Consider the following 20,561-nt stretch of genomic DNA (forward strand, 5'->3'; position numbering starts at 1 on the left):
TCCTCAATCTGGTTCTGTATTTCCTCCATCTTGAGCTCTCCCTCATTCCGTGTTTTTCTAATTCTATCTTTCCCAGGGTTTTTTTATATTTCCCTCAGAAATTTAATCTCAACTGCTTATAGTTTACTTGTTCTCTGTTAACACATGTCCATATCTTTGCTCCATATAATAGCCTGTTTTAAAATATATGTTAATACCGTAATATTACATTTTCCATCTGTCTTTATTCCATAACAACCTTTTGACTAAATTAAGAATGCTGAAGCCTTTCTAATTCTGCAATATAACTCATTTTGTACCTTGCCATTTTTCTCCACCACACTTCCCAATAAGACAAATTTATACACTATTTTATCTCTTTTCCACGCATTCTGAAACCTACAATTGTAAATCAGAAATAAATTTATCGTAACTCTGTACGATGTGCTTACATTAATATGTTCTTTAAAAAAAGAGTAAAGCTGTCCCACTATAGGCAATGTAGGTGCTTGGGGGGGAGAGGAGGTATAGCTCCTACTCATTCTTAACCTCAGTACTAGATGGGGATGAGTGGTCAGCGTCATGCCCTAGCCGGATTTTGCCCCTGAGAAAGGACCCCGGTACCCATTGTATAGGAGGCTGGGTGGGCTCCATAGCTGGTCTGGATGCAAAGGCTAGAGGAAAAATCCTCAGTCCTGTCCATAGCCAGTCACTATACTGATTGATCATCTTTATAAGGATGAAATACTAAGAGGATGTGATAATTTAATACTCTGAAGGTTATGTGTAAAGATGTTCAGTTCAGTTTCCTGTCCACTGTTTTAACACATTTTCAAGACCAACCATTGGAAAGATTGTCACTGAAATTTATTTTTTTAAGAATTATTCTAATCCTTAGTCCTTCACTGTTAAACATACGAGGTGCGATCGGAAAGTTTCAAGACTGTCAATAGCGGGCGAACCGGATGTAGTACGAGCTTCTGCCGCTAGGGGGTGCGGCCTACATTCATAGTGAATCAGTGTGCCAGCCGGCATCATCGAATTAGCATTTGTTTCTTAGTTACAGGCGTTTTGGTAGTGCATTACACCGACCCTCCTGCGATTTCGGAATGGCGTGTGCATCAAATTTTGCCAAAGACTCGCCAAAACGGCTACGGAAACCTATGAAATGCTAAAGCAAGCATTTGGGGAGTCCGCAATGGGTCGTGCACAAACTTTTGTGTGGCATTCACGTTTTAAAAATGGCCGAACCTCTGTCGATGATGACGAGCGTTCTGGACGACCATCTTCGAGCACAACGCCCGAAAATGTTACGAAGATTCGGCAGGCCATTCACGAAGATCGACGTCGTACCATCAACGACTTGTGCGACATTGTTGGGATAGGCTATGGGACCTGTCAGCTGATTCTAAAGGAAGAACTCCACATGCGACGCATCATGACAACGCGCCAGCGCACACCGCCCTCAAAGTTCGGCAGTTTTTGGCCTCAAACACCATGGCCGTCATCCCGCACCCTCCTTATTCGCCGTGTGACTTCTTCCTCTTCCCAAAGATGAAAATTCAGCTAAAGGGAAGGAGATTTGAGACGATAGAAGAGATTCAGGCAGAATCGCAGATGGTGCTTGACAGGCTGACAAAGAAAGATTTCCAGGGATGCTTCCAGGCTTGGCAGCGGCGCTGGGATCGTTGTGTTCACTCCCAGGGGAACTACTTCGAGGGTGATGGATGAATTTAATACCTGAGATAAGTGTACGGGTTTTTATAGGCGCAGTCTTGAAACTTTCCGATCGCACCTCGTATATATTTCATATTGTGGCCATGACCTAGAAGACCACAATCTAAACTGTCACTGCCACGAAAACTTCAAATCTCAGAAATATACATATACATTCATTCTCAAGCATCCTAGACTGAGCCAGATGAATTCAGTCCACCCCACTTCTTTACCATTCATTCTAACACTACCCAAGATACAACTTTTTCCATACAGAACACCAACATGTTTAAAACTTGAATACTAGTGTATTCGCATATACACCAATAGCATGGTTATGGACTCTGCTGTTTACTAGTAAACATGCTGAATATCAAAATAGGTATAAAATAATGCTGTCTTGGATCTATGCTGATTCTAGCTGAGCTGAGTGTAACAAACAAATGCAGCACAAAAAATGTTATCAGTCCATATCCAATGAATTCATGAATGTAACACTGCAATTCCCAAATGTAGACTGAAATTACTATGTAGCATGCCAACTGGTTGGGTTTAATACACACCTCACGAATAGTAAAAAATGAGTATGGAATATCAGCCAAATGATGAGTGGCAGTAGAAAGCCAAAGTATTTGATGACAAATTCTAACCCAGTTTTTATTTGTCTAGTACAATATCCTTGTGGTAAGCTCTGGAAAAGTCCAGTCCTAACAACCAAAGTTATGGCTTACGTACAGTTAAAACAATTATTCTATGTACAAATTTATTACCAACCACTTACGAGACATATCAATATCCAACTGAAAATAGAAATCTTACCAAATCACATATTCACGATTCGGACTGCAGATATACAGATTACCACAATATTTTACAAATACAAAAACAGACTTTAGTTATCTCTGCACACTTGTATCCACAGATGAATAAATATTAAATTGTAGCTAAATTTAATTCTTATTAGCACAAAGCTCGGTTTGTAATACGTATGAATAGTTTTGACCACAAACACACCCACAGAAAATATAAAACATGGAAAAATGAATATTATACGACAGTCTTCCTGGTACCCATATATAGATGGCAGCAGGAGCCTGCTCCTCAAGCTCTCGATCAGAGAATTTACACCAAACGCGATGCTTGGTTAATTATGTGGAGGTCTTTCACGTCAGCAAAATTTTCACTCATTTCCTAATATTTATATGATATTTTCAGTTTGATTGAACCAGAACAGCTGAATCGTTCGCTCCACTATCGATACTCTATCGAATTATTCAATCTTACTACACACCACAGTTAATACTTAGCTATTTAGCATATCTGCTGGCAATTTTCGGAACTAAGCGTAGATATACAAAGTAACTGTCTTAACAAAAATAGTGCTTGGTTGAAGTATATGATATTTCAGCTGATAACATTTTATATTAATAATTATCAATCAACTAATATGATAACACTGTTTGTTATTTCAGTGAATAAATTCATTATTTAAATAATGAAAACATAAAAATCTGTCCCAGAAACCTGTACGCAAAATCCAATATGGCTGAACATTGATAAAGTTGGGCTATTTCATAACTTAGAATCAGCACGAACGAACAATTTAATTGTGACCATAATGGCTGATATGTAGTGCAGGGATTAACAAATGACTCTTGTATTTGAATGCAGGTAGTTGATAATTTTAAAACCCGTAGTCAAAATGGACGATACTTTTGAGCTTTTGGATACTGAAGGTTCTGTTGCCCAAGTGCAATCTCAACATAAGACCAGTGCTTCAAAACAGAATATCAACAGCAGTAAAGGACTGGATGATCCGAAGATACCAAAAGAAGATAAAAACTGTAACCTAACTATTATACCTTCCGCACCAAAGTTATCCCCCGAACAAAATGAAGACAAATTGGCAAAAATTTCTCAAGTTTCTGCACACTTAAAGGAAAAACTCAGTTTGAAATGTGGAACAAGTGTGAATGGAATTGTGAATGGTTTGGGTGTAGGCGTTGATCTGTCCCATACAACAGAATCTGAACATTTCTCAATTTCAAATGACAAAACTTCGAACTCTGGAACATCTAGTCATTGTGATACGTGTGACAAAATTAGTATTGATGGTGAAACTAATGCCACAGACTATAAATGTGTATCGAACTGTATGCAGAGTCATCCAGATAAGCTAACTACATCTAGTGAAAACGTAAAATGTAATGATGATGTATCCAGGATTGACACAACAGATACAAAAGATGATGTTAAATATGTGTCCTACAAATCTGAGCTTCAGATGCCTGACATTATGAGACTTATTCAAAAAGATCTTTCAGAACCATACTCTATATACACATATAGATATTTTATACATAACTGGCCAAAATTGTGTTTTTTGGTAGGTATTAAAAATTGCATTCTTTCAATTAAAACACAAAATCCTGTATGATAGAATTCTCATATGTTATTATCCCCTAACTGCAGGCAATGCATGGCAACGAATGTGTGGGTGCCATTGTGTGCAAATTGGATGTTCATCGGAAGGTTGTGAAACGAGGTTACATAGCTATGTTGGCTGTTGATGAAAAATACCGGAAAAGAAAAATAGGCAAGTTCTTGAAAAGTCTTTCACATTGTATAATATATTGCTAAATTCTTAATTACAGTAAAATATCTGAATCCTATTAACATCATAATAGGGATATTATAAAACAAAATAAAGTTCACATTTTTGCAAAGAAGCTAATTTCATTTTGTATTTTCAGGTTCAAATCTAGTTTTGAAAGCAATCCGAGCCATGGTTGCAGATGATGCAGATGAGGTATGTTGTAACTTTCTACTTCTCTTTTTATATCATAGTATTGAAAGGAAGTGTGAAGCAAAAATTCATTGTCCTAATAAGGAAGGTCACATTCTAGTAGTATTTGATGCTTCCACACTGCATCAAATTATAGTACAGTACTTTTTGTATTATACTGCAGTCTGGTCTATTATTGCACAAATATTCTCTTGGGCGTTCAATTCCATTATTCTTGAGCAAAAAACCAGTGTTTTGGAGACTGGCTCTGCCATCATGAGGAACACTGTGTGGAGTTGCTATTACATATGGGATACCCCAATACTTTTAGCCAGACTTTGGAAGTATATTCTACAGGTAATTTGAATCATAAAATTATATAAAATAGTATGATTCATCACTGCCTTGAGCATGAACTTGGGCCACTGCAGTGAGAAACTGGCAACTAGTGAGGAAAAATCTTTTTAATCCCTTACCTCCAAAAAACACATCGTGCCTCATTTAACAAAGGTCATTGATTGTTAATACAATAATTGTTTATTCTGAAAGCCATAAGAAGTCCATTGTGCACTTTTTGAGCATAATGCCTAATGTAGAATTATTCTTTTTTCAAAACACCACATAATTGTGGTCATATCTTTGAACTCTGCATCTGCTGGCCTGTATGATTTTAACTCTCTAAAGCGCAGTGTTAACTTACATATAACACCAACTTTAACATTCAGTAACTCTGCATTTTGCTTATAGAGTATATTTATGAATAAGACTTTAATACAGTTCTCAGAATGAACAGCAATTACTTCCCAAAACAGCATTAACAAATTGATCTTCAGAGATGTTTGAGTTAATAATTGGATTTTTTTAAATACTATTTAGATGAAGTTCATGCTTCCAAGGGTTAAAAAAGCTAGCCCAAATTTACTAAACTTATTTTATTTCTGTAACAGGTTGTTCTAGAGACAGAAATCACAAACCGCCCAGCTTTACGCTTATATGAGAATCTTGGCTTTGTGCGAGACAAAAGGTTGTTCCGGTATTACTTAAATGGTGTTGATGCTTTACGCCTAAAATTGTGGCTGAGATGAAGATAACATCAGAACTTCCTGAGGAAATAGTTTGTAATATATTAACTCAAATACAAGATCAAGGGCAGTAATTCAGCAGACATTGTTCTTATGTACAGACTGTTGTTGAAAGCCACTAATTCAGTTCCATAATTTAATAATTTTACAAACCAGGTCATTGTAACTTGTATCTTGTATTTGAGTAAATATGGTGTTATTGATTTTGTTACTACGTAACAATAAAAATATAATTTCTAATGAAACAAACTAGTTGGCTACATGCTGTCTTAGAAGGAAAGGAGATTGTTGCTCTGCTTGCTTTCAATGTGAACAGTGAATTGCTTGATTGGTCCAAACAAGTTTTACAAGCCTACACCTGTAAATGTCACAAAGTAAATATTGTAATTTGCATTGTATAAAAGAGAACACACTGAACAGGTGTGAAGGTTGATGAATACAAGAACACATTTTTCAGTGTTTACTTTGTTTTATGTTTGACAATTGGCATTGGGATAAGGATTTCAACCTTAATTTCTTTAAAGACAGACATTTACTATGTATTTCTTCAGAAAATTATAATAAAAGAAATATACTACAAAAATGTAAATTTGTATTTAACATCTATATGGTTTATACTTCATTACTATGCAAATAACATGTCCCTTTAAAAGTGTTACTTATTTAGCAGTATACCCAGAAGAACTTAATATTTTGAGGAAATTGTTCCTCAAAAGATTTAGTACCTGTGTCTGAAGGTTTTATTACTGTATAAAAGATCTAACCGTTTAGTTTGGATAATCTGTAAATACCTACTTGTTACATCTGTTTCATTGAATGTTAGTTATTCATATAATATAGTTATGTGTTTGATGTGTGAAGGATTGAATTATGTACTGTATTTATAGGTCAAATTTACTAAATGTTTATATTGTAAAATAAATGTAAATACATAATTATTTTTATCACTCTGCTGGAAATATACAATTACTGTCAAAAATATTGGCCCCTACGTCTAATGGATATATTGTTTTGGCACTTAAATCTCCCTTATTTCTTTTTTAGACCAAAGATTAAAAAAATATAACCTCGATGCATCGTTTTCGAAGGGGGTGGGAAATAAAAACGATGAATGCGGGAAAGCATTAAAAATTTAAAAAAAAACGATGTTTCTCTTTCAAAGTTACTTCTTTTTACCAAAAAAGTCTTTAATGGTCAACTGGTTTGTCGAAACTTTACGTTTTAGACCAAACAGAGCACTTTCCACGTTCAAAATGTTTTCTTCGTCACGTTCACTATATTAAGCGCATAAAAGAACGACTTCACTTTCGCCAATGCAGCGAGTGCTTCGGCAAAACTCGGCAAAGCTTCGGGCTCGCATTCGTCGTCTTCCTCTTCCTCACCGCTCCAACCCCCTTTGCGGACAATAACAGGAAGAATGGAAATACTATTACTGCCGAACTCAACGAAACGTAGCTGTAGAAGACCCTGAACCGCTGGAAACGAGATGAACCAGAAGAATGAAAAGTGCCGCCAGCCTTTCCTTTGTACTTGTAATAAAAGCATTTGTGAAGAAATTCACACTGCACATGCCATCTGGCATCGCTGGAACGAAATATGAGTGCACCCTAATTAAAATCGTAAAATTTCTGACAATGAGCACCGCCATTCACTCCAACCATCACCCCTGCACCGCTGACCCTCATTCCAAAAGAATGTGCTGGTTGGGCGACATAACAGGTTACCGCTACTGTGTATTCCAAAAACATTATGCGTCTTTCGGTATTAATTTATCTCTAAACCCAGCATTTTAAATTCTCAGAAACGATCATTGCGGGAAAATTGTGGGCCGGGACTAAGATTTTTGAACGATCGATGCGATAAAACGATAGTTCGAGGAACGATAGAAGCGGGAAAATGTAACATTATTTTATATGGGATGTATTCGGGACCGAACAAAACGGACGATGCATCCGGGAAAACGATAGTTCCGGGAACGATGGATAGAGGTTTCACTGTAGCAGGAACATCAATGGATATGTTTCTACTTTGAAGCTGGAGAAAAATGACAGAAGGAAAGATGCCTAAAAGAGTAAGAACACATAACTGTTGTTGCAGAAACTGTATTCTTCAAATAGTTTATGTACACTTTTCCTGGAAAATGAATTTTAGATAATCTCTAACATATACTTCTGACTTTTGTGTCTTCTATGTTATATATTGTGAGAAAATAGCCATAGCAACATAAGGGGCATTTTTCATATTTATAGTGAGTACTATGGCTCTTCCTTCTTTAACAATGCATGTGATACCAAGTTGTCATGCCATTACATCAGGGGAAGTGTTTGGTTTCTCTTAGCAATTATGGATTGGAGTAACCTGCCAGGTAATGATGGGAGAAAATTGCTTTATGCAAAGTATTTGGACACCGGTTACAGTGGCCGCGCGGTCTGAGGCATGGGCCATGGACACTGGGACTATGAGTTTGAATCCCACTCAAGGCATGGATGTTTGTCCGCGTCTTTCTTTGTTGTGTTGTCCTGTGTACCAGTAGAGGCCTTGCAATGGGCTGATCACTTGTCTAAATAGATAAAGGAACCTCCAAAAAGGAGGCCCTATGCTTCAGATAGAAGCGAAAGGATATATAACAAATAAAAGTATTTGGATGCGATTAAGCACATTTATACTCGGAAAATACCACTAATCACATTCTGAATGTGGACTGAAGGAATGTGTGTCATCAATGTTTTAAAAATTACAATCAAAATGTTACAGTTTGAGTACACTAACTCATTTTATGAATCTTCAAATTAATAATGAATATCTGCTACAATGAAAGCACTTCAAGCCAGTTCCTGTCGGCTGCCTTGGAACCTGTATCGAATTCTGTGAATGACTCCTTGCCCATGTTCAACAGCACTGCTTCTTAATCCTTTGTACCATATGTTTTAACTAATACTCTTCATTTTCAGTGAATTACTATTCATGAAATAGGTATATATGTGCTATATATTTACTATCCCTTAATGTTATTTATATATGCATTACTTTCTATATCTAGTACCCATATTAAAATTCATCCTTAACAAGTTTTAACTCATAACTTTCAGAGAATCAGTCCACTTCATTAAAATGAGTTACTGTAATGTATACCCAATATGTGGTCAACCACTGTTTAGCAACAAGAAACATTATGCTGTACTTTATGCCAATAATATGATAGTAAATGTTACAGTTTGAAGATACATTTTCCCCAGTAACAACTACATGACATTGCAAATTTCTTTACTATTAGGTCATATACATCCTGAGATGGTTGTGTGTCCAATAATCCAAATATCAGTCCTAATTCAAATTTTTTAGTCTTAAGTCTATTAATTTTGGTCCTTTAGTTCTGGATTAACAAAGTTTTGCAGTATTTCTGTATTCTTTTCTTATCCCTAAGACATCCACCAATTCCATACTCTGTGGATTAACATACAAAGTTACACTGAACAGTGGTCTACACAGATATATTACCAAGGGACTTAATTTTAACATTTCAGAGTTGTAGAGTTATAAACTTAGTATTCTCAACCCTTTCTAGTCCTAGGGTCACATTCACCCTTCCTCAATTAATTTCAGACTATGACATAAATGAGAACAATTCATTGAAGCTTCATGGTAATTCATTAAAAATTCTACTAAATATTAGAAGCAGGGTCATATACTGCTTAATACTTTTTATTTTATTTAACAGAATCAATCATTAGTGACATCTGTCACTGGTTTTACCTGAGTAATCTTTCAGTATCAAGTTTATTTTGGGAGATTTGCATGCATCTACTTGTCTGTTCATCAGTGATACATATCCTAGTTTGATGTTTTTCATCAAGCTGCTCACAGTGAAGTGTCTGTCAAATTCCAACAATATTAATAAAATGTGTTTTCTGATATTAACTATTTTTAATTATACAGAGTGACACAATTGTTGCAACAAGGGTATGCAGACCAATATAAAATATATCTTGGTCCCCATGCAGCCTGTGGGTTGATAACCCTGATTGTACTGCACAAATTATTGTAGCTTAGATTTCATACAAAGTTTGGTTGAAATATGAGGCAATAAAGTAAACATAAAATTGTCCCTGGTGCTTCACTATGCACCACATCATGCAGATTTATGTGGGAGTGGAGGTACAGCTCCACACATTCTTATTATATAAATTTTATGTAAGCAGAAAAACAGTCGTTTCTTCCCGCTATGCAGTTTTGAAACAAATATAACAGCAGCCCTTTCACTAGTCTGTTATGATATATATCAGAAATTCCTGATAAAGATCCAGAAAAGGATTTAGGGGCCCAGATTGTTGGCAGAATTGGATAAATGGTATGGTTGCTCCTTTGAAGGGTGTTTAGTCTTTTAATAAAAACTTATTTAATTATCATTTCACATAGAAATGTAATTCTGTTAAGTCACTTATTTACAGCCAACAATTTACATTATATATATATATACACACACATATATATATATTTTTCAGAAATTGAAAATTTATTCTGTCAATAATTTAGTGGCTGGAAATAAATGTTTTGTTTGCAATAAAAACAATTTTTCTTATAGCTATCACCTTGCTCCTTTGTGCAAACGTGTTTTTCTTTTAACTGTTTCAACAAGCAATGATAATTCAGGATTCTTACCACAAACTGTGTCCATCTTCTGGATTTTAGCTGATAACTGGAAAAAAAGACTATATTCAATTTTTCATGTCATTTTATCTTTATATAATGAATTTACATTTAAGTCCAGAGGATAAATGGCACAGTGAAATGGACCTTTAACATCAAAGCCTTGAGGATACTTAAAATTTTGTAAGATAATAATAACAAGACCTGTTCTTTCAGAAAGTTAAAAGCCCAGGCAACAGCAGTACCTGGAGCTGCTGAAATTTTTCTTCTTCTGAAATCAGCAACACTTGAGCACACAGGTCAAAAGAAGAGTGAAGATATTCAAAATAAATTATAAAGAATTTTTGACTACAGAAATAAACTTAGTGAACATGATGTAAGAATGGACAAAAATTTTATCAGAGTTTTGAATTATGGTCCATGAGATAAAAGGAATATTGAAAAATCTACAAGCTGGATTCACCAAGGTAGATTTTAATGGGGACAGAACATGCTGGTAAGTCCAATTCATAAGTTGTTGATGGCATACTACATTTAAGTACTTGTAGTAACAAACTTGTACAGTAATTTACATGATCAAGTATTCGAAAGTCTCAAGAGCCCTTTGGAAATCCTATCAATAAATTTCCTACCCATTCCTGAGACATTACACAACACTTCATCATAATGCTGTGAAGGCAGGTCATACATTATGCTTACCACATCAGGATTGTCATTCACATCACTTTGTCTACGGTGCAGTTTCTCAGACCTGAAAGCTTCCATTCCCTTGGTTTTATGGTAATGAGAGTCTGTGGGGTCTATGTTGTAAAGATGAGAAGAGAAAAGTGCAGAAAACCTTTCATCTTGCACATTGACCTGTAAATTTAAAATCAACACTTCACATTTATTCCAAGCAAAATTATATTTTCATTAGTACTGGAAACTTGGCTAGTAATGGTTTAAATACACTACTCCACAGGGAGAAGAAAATTAATAAAATGGTCATCATAATTCACAGGAATCACACATTTATGGCACATGCAATAAGTTTTACCAATACCAATACCTCTGAATGTTTATGTTCCATAATCGCAGGACAATCAACTGCAATCAAAGGTTTAAAAGAAGACAGCTTGCATAAAAACTAAGAATGCACTTCTATTTAAAATTTGACAGAACAGTCAGAGGAAGACAAATACACTTATCTTATCTATCACTGAGTGCAAAATTAAAATTAACTAAAAGAAGGAACAGAAATAATTCACTTTCTAATCCTGTAACTATATAATTGATGATACTCATGATATTTGTTTGAATTTAGTTTCTTGGATTAGTATAGTTTCTGTGGCATTAGTATAATATACCAAATTAGTATTCATTTTATAACTTAAACAGCAAAATTACCTCAAAATCATCTTGTTTGCTTTCCTCTTTAATTAATTTCTTCTTTCCTTTTTTCTTATGCCTCTTCTTGCCTTCTACTTCTTGCTCCTGAATGGACTTGAGACTGAAATGTTTCTTTTCACTACCCTCATTCAACAGAAGCAATTCTAATTCAGCCTGAAAAAAAATATACAACAAAATTTTGTCATTCTGATTATGATCTTAATTTTGGTGTAACGTGGATGTGTAAGTAGGTACCAATGTTTTCAAAGAACACACAGCCTCCATCTTCAGGGCTGGAGGCTAGTACTCACAAGCCCCCACAGCAACACAAATCAGAACACTATCAACGTCTTCACCTAACATAACCTCAAATCTCAAAACTAAAAAGATCATCTACGACTTTAAAGACCAGTGATGAACAACTTCATGTAAAAAATGACGTTTTAAACTACAAACACCTTCAGATATGTTCGCAATGCAGCTGCAGAAATGTGCATATTAGCCGTACCATATGCTTCATCTGTCTGCATGTAGTAACTTTGAATCTGACATTAGGAAATTTTAATAAAACTTGGTATCACTCTAATCTTGGTTTAAAACCTACAAATTTATTAAATGAAGAAATATTTCAAAAAAAGTTTGTAGAACTGAATACCATAAATAGATATACTGGACAAATAGAAACCAAAATGATTAAATCTGCCTGGCAACTTTCAATGCAGAACCCAAATCTCAAATGTCAACAAAAACAGATACAGCCTCACCATTATGCATTCTGTACATAAAACACATTAAAAAGTATGAAGCTGGCCATATATCCAGTGGTGTCACATTGGTACTTGTGGGTTATCGGGACACATCGCTTTATTTATACCAAATTTCATAAAATCTTGTATATTAGAGACATATATCCTTGTTAGTTTATACTGAAATACATCCAGTGGTACAATAAGACCGTTTTACAGGCCTAAAGCTTTATACCATGTTTTCTATTTCAGATCAAAAGCACATTTTGCCAGTAAGTTTTAGTATGCGCTCAAAATATTCATCCTAGATTGGTATTATTACAAACATGATTAAAAGCCTATTGAAACTGCATAAAAGCATTCTTTTAACTAGTTACATACCTTTTTATGTTTTGTTCCTTCATCTTCTGAAAGAGATAGTTTATTTGTTTTCTCTTTGCTGTGCTTCTTTTTAAATTCTCCTTGGAACTCTTCCTTGAAATACTGATCATTCATATCAATGTCAGATGGAATATCATCATCACTGTATTCATTACCTGAAGTTTCGTTCGCCTGTTAACAATTGAAAACAAGTTTGAGACGAGTATTTAATGGCACTATTTGAATTACAACAATTAGGCCTATATAATGTCAAATGAGATGGCAAAATGATCATGAATGGTAAATAAAGAGAAGGAAAAAGAGACAGTCAAGATCTACTTCAGGTATTATTCTGACATTCCTATCAAAAGAATGAGGGAAACTATAAAAATCTCAATTATGATAGCCAAAGTTCAAACCTGATACTTTTACAAACAAAATTCTACAGCATTAGTGCCACTCCAGCCAGTTCGGTCATTATTCACTGTTAATGTGTGTAAAAAAACCTCAGTTGAGGAAGATAATTCTACATTACTTTCAAAGTTTGAGTTCAAGTCAAGGATCACCCTGATGACAGACAGTGTGACCTCTGAAACATTGGTAAACATCTACCATACTACACGATGCAACAACCCAGAACACAAAAATCTTCAAGTTAAAAAATTGTTTAGGCATTTTGAATATGTAGTACCATTTTCAAGCTGCTACAAATGTTCATTTCATAAATGCAATGCAGAACTATAAGTGCAGGAAATGTAGTAGGTCTCAAGGGTCTTTACACTAAATCTCACCTCTCTACACTACATAGTTTAGGAAGAATGCTGGCTCTCTTGTGAGAGACAAGTTGACAGCATAAAATAATGTATGTATGCATGTGTGTGTGTCAATGTGAGCAAGTTTTATGTCACATCAGTACTGTTTATGCCATTTATAATTCCTTCTGCCAAATGCACCTATTACATGCAAACTTATGATATTGTTTAATAATCTTAAAGAACTATCCAGTCTCAGTAGCAAACCTACTGTAGGCCATGTGTGACTTCAAACAAATCACACAACAGTTACTACCTGTTGGATATTCTTTATCTTTTCTTCCTTTTTCTGCTTTTTCTTATCCTTTCTTTTCTTCAGATATTGTTCGAATGGTGTTAAATCATTTTTTCTTTCATTCAACTTCTTCTGAACCAGCTCCTCTGTCTTATCCTTCAGACCAACTCCCCAAGAAATTTCCATTTCCACATCATGAAACTTCTTCTTCTCCTCCTCCTGTTCAATTCCTTTCAGCAAAGCTCGATATTTTGAAACTGGGTCAGCCGTAACTTCATTTGTTACTTCTAGTTCTTCATTAACAACAACTATGAAATATCAGAATACAAACACTTAAAAATATATCATGGTTAGACCATACCAGTATTGTAATATCGTAACTGTGATATACTGGAGACTGTTTTACTAAGAATACGCCTTTTCACACATTTCCAAAGGCAATTATTCACTAATGCATATGGCTGCATTTTCTTACATCTGACAACACTGGAACAATGCCAGGATAAAGCATTATTCTACAGTACTTCTTGCCCTATATGAAGCATATTAACCCCCTCAAGCCAAAGCTTGTATTTATAGTATTTAAATATTCAGTTCCTACCTCAAAGATAACAAAGTACATCTCAATTACAAAAATCAAATGGTTAATAGGGAAATAATGACTATTTATTCTAATAACCATACATAATACATAAATACACTATGTGGGCAAAATGCAGAGCTACTGATAGTGGAAGTATGTGGTACATATAGTTACCACTAGGATTTAAAGGGTTAACATTTCATTCTTGAAGTGCCAAGTTATAATAGCAATAAGCCTTATTATGTTGAGGACTACCAAATTTAAACCTTCAATTTAATACAGTTACCTTACCTTCCAATTGAATGATCTGAACTCACTTTTATATATCATCAAAACTCTTTTGAAAGAAATCATGACATTTACATGTGTCTACTTAAATACACAAGTTTAGTTTCAAATAAAAAGCTATCCCACTGTGCATTTCAATTTCAGTTCACAAAAATGCTGTGAAAATAACTGAAGGGAAGTAAAAGCCAAGTATTACCATCACTCTCTTCTTCACTAGAAGATGCCAAGTAATCCCGCAAATCTGTTTCAGTTATACCATCAACCTGGCCAGACATAAGTTTCTGGTTGATTTCATTTCTCTCAGGATTTGTCTCATCCCATGTCAGCTCCACTTTGGCTTGCTGTAATGCAGTAGTTGTAAAGTATCGAGGCTGGTACTTTGAAAGATCAGGAAGCCTATCGCAAATCTCGTGCGGCTTCTAAGAAAAAAATATGTTATATAACTGACTGACATTCTTTTTTAAGAAACTACTGACACAAAGCTGAAATACAGAAGCTAGTTTTATTTAAAATAACATTCAAATTCCTTCATCTTTGCTAAAAATATACTGATCAGTAAACTTTACCCATGACCTAAATGTAAACATATGTGATGATTTTTATTTCAAATGAATTATCCTGAACTGTCAACAGTTACTTTGAATATCAGTGAGTTCTTATTACAATTTTCTGATCAGAAGCAAGCAGCTCACCTCCTCAAATTTTGTGCTGTCAGGAACAAACCGCAAGTCAAGGCGTGTTGCACTACTTTCATATTCCAAGCCATCACACTCAGTATAGATCTTATTTGCTGTTACTGCAGAATCACACACCAATACAGCATAGTAGTACTTTAGACGATTAAGTTGATACTGCCGCAGTTTCTCCATATGGTATTTGCTACCTTCTTCATTCTACTGAAACAATGTATAATACTGAAGCACCCCATGTAAATTAAGCACAATGCAAAATTAATTTAAACCATTGTAATAATAAATAAATACACACCTCTTCACCATCCTCTATCTCTTTTTCATCTTGCACAGAGTTTCCATTACCCACTAGCTCAAGTGGTCCTTTAATTTCCTCCTCCTTCATTCTTTTCAGCCCAAATTCTGATGGATAGATCTGCAAAGATAAAGTTTCGTAATAAAGAGCACCATACATCTCATTATTTTGATGGCACTGAAAATTTTATTTGAGGAAATTCTTTAAACTAATGTTTCAATTTCTGTTATAATTTATACACAAAAAAGTGCTAGTAAATAAGTAAACATTTCCAAATTTAAGTATTATATCATCATACTGCAAATTATCTATTAAATACTAGGACCTAATTAATAACCTGTGCTAAAATTCTAGCCAAGTTCTACTACAGAAACTGTTAATAACAGCCCAGGATATTATTTAAAGAGAAGTTTTAATTTTAATTTCTCAATTAAAATATTGTACCACGATACCAGAAATGTTTTATTAAATGCTGAGGATTATTAGAAGTCTTTGCAAACTGCAGCCAGGATCTACCACAGAAGTGAAAGTAATATCCAAGGCTGCTACTCAAACATTCGAAGTATTATTCCATATCTAATGGTAATAAACAAACGCCCACATTTTCAAGAGTATAAATCTAACACACACATACAATGACACAAAAATAAAAACCCATATTAGATTCACATATAAGGTTCAATACATTTTCAGATCTTAATAATTTGTATTCAATATAATTTAAAATAGTAAATAGACATCTTTTAACACTCTGAAGTGAAAGACTGTCTTAATAATGTTTAACATTCAGTCCCTACCTCAAAGAAAACATAACATTTATACATTACAAAAATGAAGTGGTTAATTTTGTTTAAGAAATAATTGCTGTTTATACTGAGAATCATACAAAACCCACTGGTTACATAGACTTTGTGGGAAAACACAGAATTACTGATTGTTAAAGTAGATGGTACATATAGTTAATGGCCAATTACATACCAAGAAATTACTTTACTTTTATAAAATGCAAAGGTTCATGACTATGTTCAAAATTATTCATTTATGTCTAAGTCTGTTAAGTGGCTTCTTCCTTCAAGTTTCCAGAAAAAATTGCTTATTTTCTTCTTCTTGTACATCTTTATTACCATAATAAAACAAGCAATAACAAATCTTAAAACTAGCCAATACACATACTGTTACAGAATGAATAAGTCCTCCTTGTGGCACGAAGGAGGAGAAGAGAACCATCAGATCACTAGCCCTGATTCTGTCCCAGTCCATGTGACATACTGCTAATCGATTTGTTGTCACATCTGTTTGATCAGCATCATGATCTAGCTCTCCCCACCCATGGTCTAATTCTTCACTTTCAGAACCTGACAATAACAGAACGTTATGAAAGTAATGTACAACTTAATATACATAAATAAACAGATTATTTAAGTCTTCCAAGTCAATCTAAGAAAGGCTGAATGTTGTGTTAAATATTTCAGTAACCTACCACTTACATGCTTGAGCATAAAAACACAAGTCTTTGCAGAACTATAATAATTCTCAGGAAATAAAGTAGCACACATACTACAGATTATGCAATCAGTATCTTATTAACAAAATTATAATTGTGACAAGTGATCTCAAACTATAAAAACATAGGTAAGAATCAAACCTGTTTCTGAGCTTTCCTCATCTGATGAACTGTCACAGAAAAGTACTCCTTCACCACGAGCATAATCTACTGTAAGATCTCTCAACTTTTTCTTTATACTGTCTGCCACAATTTCCTTTTCTTTATTTTTATTATCTTCATCACTTGGAACTTCATTATCAGTGTTCAATTCTACACCACATTCCAACTTGTGTTGATCAATTTTTCTTTTCAGTAAATTACTATTTTGTCCTTCAAAACACACATTGTGTTCCTTAATCTTTAATTTATCTTTCATAACATTATCTTTAATTTTATTTATGTTATTTGAAGTTGAACCATCTTTTCCAGTTTCAACAAGTTTGACTTTAACTGAAGAAATCTGAGTATACTCTTTGTTAGTTTCATCATTCTTGTTGCATTCAGTTTCTAAATCTTCATCAGATGAAAGAGCATAGTACCTCTTTAGATCTTCACTCGATGTATGAGATATTGGACGACCTCTTTTATCAACTGTATAATTCACTTTAAAACTTTTATCCTTGAACATAGACTGAAAACGTTTGTCAATTTTTATTTTCTTCTCTCGTTTTGGAATTCTTTTAAAACGTGGGTCCTGGGCTATGTGGGAGAAGCGACTGTCTTTCATTATTTCTTCCATGACTGTTCAAATAACTGGAAATTAAATCATGTTACATATGTACACATAATTAAATTCTACATTCAAATTATACCCCCACAATAGACCAAATAGTACATACAACTTGGACAAATCTGGTATCTCTACAGTTTGGTGAGCAGTTGTGTTAATAATCTAAAATGGTTTGTATCTTAAATAAAACATACATTCAAGGTCAGGTTAGGAAGATTAAGTTAGTCAGAATACTGTATGTGAGGTTCAGTAACATCAGCATAGGCAAGTACCTGGTGCAGACCATTCAATTTGCATTCTTCCTGATTCCCTCTGACCTTCCTGATGGAATGTTCCAAAGCAAAATTGAAATGCATTGGGGATAAAGGATCCTTCAGTTTTAGGCCATTGTGAACTAGGACGGTTACCTATACAAACTCTACTAGATACCCCGTCAATACACATCTTAATTAACCTTACAAGTTTCTTTGGTATTCCAAACCCAATCAAAATGCCATACAGTACCTCTCTTCTGTCATATGCCTTCCTAAACTCAACAAATAGTTGGTGAACTGACCCATTATACTCCCGCTTTTCCTCCAACACTGAGCCAAATTTGTATTTTTATAAACCAACTTGAATTAGCTAATTTTTAAGTTCCTGATAAAACTGAAATTAAACCATTTCACAAATAAAAGGTGTAAAAAAGCACAATGACACTAAATTTCATGTTGTTTTAAGCTGGGGTAGGAATTGTGGAAAGTCTAGTACCATAACAAAAATGAGTTCTTTTACAACATGTCAATCTCCCCACATTCAAACCAGAACTCCAAATTCGGGATCTAGCTTGGGAACCACGTAGGTTAGAGATTAGAAGAGTTTGTGTTGAGGTTAGTTCAACCCTTATAGTCCTCGAGTACGCTACAATATGCGATTTTTTTAAAAACAGGGACAACTCCGCCACATTTTAACCCATATTTGATATCAACATTTTGAAATCCGTACCTTACTGTCATACGTAACCACATAAAAACTATTTTGATGTGCCATGAAAGACGGGATTACCACGAGCATACATACCTGCACATGCGCAACTCCAATATTACTGATGGGCAACGTAGCGCCGCTTACACAGACAATTTCTATGCAAACACAACGGTGATGTATTGTAGACACAGTAGACCAGTCGGTAACAAGGTTAGCTACTACACAATCGTCTACATGCCTTCCCCACGTTCTTTTCCCATCAAAATTTTTTAAACCGTTGGTCAGTATATTGATTGCTACGGACTGGACGACCGCAGTTCGATCCCCGACGGGGAAGAGTATTTTTCTTCTAGCCTCTGCATCCAGACTGGCTCTGGAGCCCACTCACCCTCTTATACAAGAGGTACCAGGATTCTTTCCCGAAGGTAAAGCGCGGCTGAGGACTAACGCTAACCACTCACCCCCATCTAGTGCCGAGGTTAAGAATGAGTAGGAGCCTAACTCTCCCCCAAGCACCTACATGGCATATCATGGGGGCAGCTTTACTTTCAGTATCACGTTGGAACTTGGCACCATCTTTGGAGTGAAAGTGTGTGTGTGTAACAATTTTCACTCTACTTTTTATCCATAACATAAAGGATTCCAAGCAATATGATAATTCATTTAAAAATTACACATGCATAAGAAACATTGCATCCATATCATTCCAAATCCCCTGACATGTACAGAACCATAGAACAGATTAAGATTCATAAGAGCTGAAGAAAGCAGTGGTTTGGAAATATTCGACAAAAAATATGTTTTGGTCACTTCAATGCATATGTCACATACAACATGACTAAATACTAAAAAGTTTCCATATATTAAACATTCATGCATTTACCAAATACACCTGAAAGTTTAAAAATAACTAAATACAGTAAAACACTTCTATACAAAGATTCCACTGGGCAGAACAATGTTTATGTAGCAGTGCACACTTTAGCAGTCACATATGCTGAAAATACATCTGATGACAAAACATTTGTGCATTAATGATATAACATCCATATCCAAACTGTAATGGTACCAACAACTCCCTTTTCAATGAACAGGTCACACAGAAATGCTATATAGCAATTATGATATTTGAGGTTCTCATGGTTGCAATTATGAAGATGGCTGTCTTCTGGGTTGTTGCACTGTGTAGACTGATAGAAGTTTACATTTCAGAGGTGTTTGCTGCCTCCATTACAGTCTAAATAACAAAAGACTGATATAAATTAGAAGATCAACTCTTTAAAGCTAAACATTATTTAATTTTCGGTAATCTGTTATTGTGCCCACACTGGATTTCTGATGATAACTGTCTTCTGGGCTGAAGTTATGCCATATTTATAGAAAACAGCTCATGATGTCACAAATTTCAATGATTATGTATAATATGGGGGTCCGCAGTGGCCGCGCGGTCTGAGGCGTGGGCGTTCTGCCTTGGTCGCTGGGACCATGGGTTCGAATCCCACTCAAGCCATGGATGTTTGTCCGCGTTTTTCTGTGTTGTGCTGTCCTGTGTACAGGTAGAGGCCTTGTGACGGGCCGGTCCCTCGTCGAAAGAGTAATATCAAATGTCCATAGATCAAGCCAACTAAAAGTTGGGACCCTCTGTGCTCAGGCACTTGAAGAACAGGTCATTCCCAGTATCCCCAGTATGTATAACATATGGACTGTGGACTTCTATGCTGAGATGCCATG

At 35.1% G+C, this 20,561-nt stretch overlaps 2 protein-coding genes across 4 annotated transcripts; one reads left to right on the plus strand and one right to left on the minus strand.

Moving 5' to 3' along the window:
• The first annotated feature begins 3,078 nt into the window (after nucleotides 1–3,078).
• LOC110828079 (N(alpha)-acetyltransferase 30 A) lies at nucleotides 3,079–6,512 on the plus strand. The gene is made up of 4 exons (XM_022060400.2): nucleotides 3,079–4,081; nucleotides 4,168–4,291; nucleotides 4,449–4,504; nucleotides 5,428–6,512. The coding sequence occupies exons 1-4, from the start codon at nucleotides 3,398–3,400 to the stop codon at nucleotides 5,563–5,565; spliced, it is 1,002 nt and encodes a 333-aa protein (XP_021916092.1). The 5' UTR covers nucleotides 3,079–3,397; the 3' UTR covers nucleotides 5,566–6,512.
• Nucleotides 6,513–7,648: 1,136 nt separating this feature from the next.
• Nucleotides 7,649–19,074, minus strand: LOC110828109 (ESF1 homolog). Of its 3 annotated transcripts, none has more exons than XM_022060473.2 (11): nucleotides 18,924–19,074; nucleotides 17,234–17,887; nucleotides 16,762–16,943; nucleotides 15,589–15,708; nucleotides 15,294–15,494; nucleotides 14,798–15,020; nucleotides 13,752–14,038; nucleotides 12,705–12,875; nucleotides 11,596–11,751; nucleotides 10,909–11,067; nucleotides 7,649–10,258 (listed from the first exon to the last, which is right to left on the minus strand). In XM_022060473.2, the coding sequence occupies exons 2-11, from the start codon at nucleotides 17,871–17,873 to the stop codon at nucleotides 10,148–10,150; spliced, it is 2,250 nt and encodes a 749-aa protein (XP_021916165.1). In that variant the 5' UTR covers nucleotides 17,874–17,887; nucleotides 18,924–19,074; the 3' UTR covers nucleotides 7,649–10,147. The 3 variants fall into 3 exon arrangements, with proteins under 3 accessions (XP_021916165.1, XP_021916161.1, XP_021916162.1); XM_022060469.2 differs by having other exon boundaries at nucleotides 18,849–18,932; XM_022060470.2 differs by lacking the exon at nucleotides 18,924–19,074 and adding an exon at nucleotides 18,137–18,795.
• Between the last annotated feature and the right edge of the window lie 1,487 nt (nucleotides 19,075–20,561).

This window comes from Zootermopsis nevadensis, unplaced genomic scaffold (assembly GCF_977971745.1).
Source record: "Zootermopsis nevadensis isolate Lab colony 2312 unplaced genomic scaffold, Znev_1.0 Znev_ptg000011l, whole genome shotgun sequence".
In the NCBI taxonomy this organism is placed as follows: domain Eukaryota; kingdom Metazoa; phylum Arthropoda; class Insecta; order Blattodea; family Termopsidae; genus Zootermopsis; species Zootermopsis nevadensis.

Bases quoted from the DNA above. Each gene is read 5' to 3' on its own strand.
- LOC110828109 (XM_022060473.2), bottom strand. From the start codon at position 17,873: ATGGAAGAAATAATGAAAGACAGTCGCTTCTCCCACATAGCCCAGGAC. The intron at 11,068-11,595 runs GTAATTTTGCTG...TTAAATTTACAG, and splicing joins GCAAACAAGATGATTTTGAG to GTCAATGTGCAAGATGAAAG. The intron at 10,259-10,908 runs GTAAGCATAATG...CTTTTTTTCCAG, and splicing joins TGAATGACAATCCTGATGTG to TTATCAGCTAAAATCCAGAA.
- LOC110828079 (XM_022060400.2), top strand. From the start codon at position 3,398: ATGGACGATACTTTTGAGCTTTTGGATACTGAAGGTTCTGTTGCCCAA. The intron at 4,082-4,167 runs GTAGGTATTAAA...CCCTAACTGCAG, and splicing joins GGCCAAAATTGTGTTTTTTG to GCAATGCATGGCAACGAATG. The intron at 4,505-5,427 runs GTATGTTGTAAC...TTTCTGTAACAG, and splicing joins TTGCAGATGATGCAGATGAG to GTTGTTCTAGAGACAGAAAT.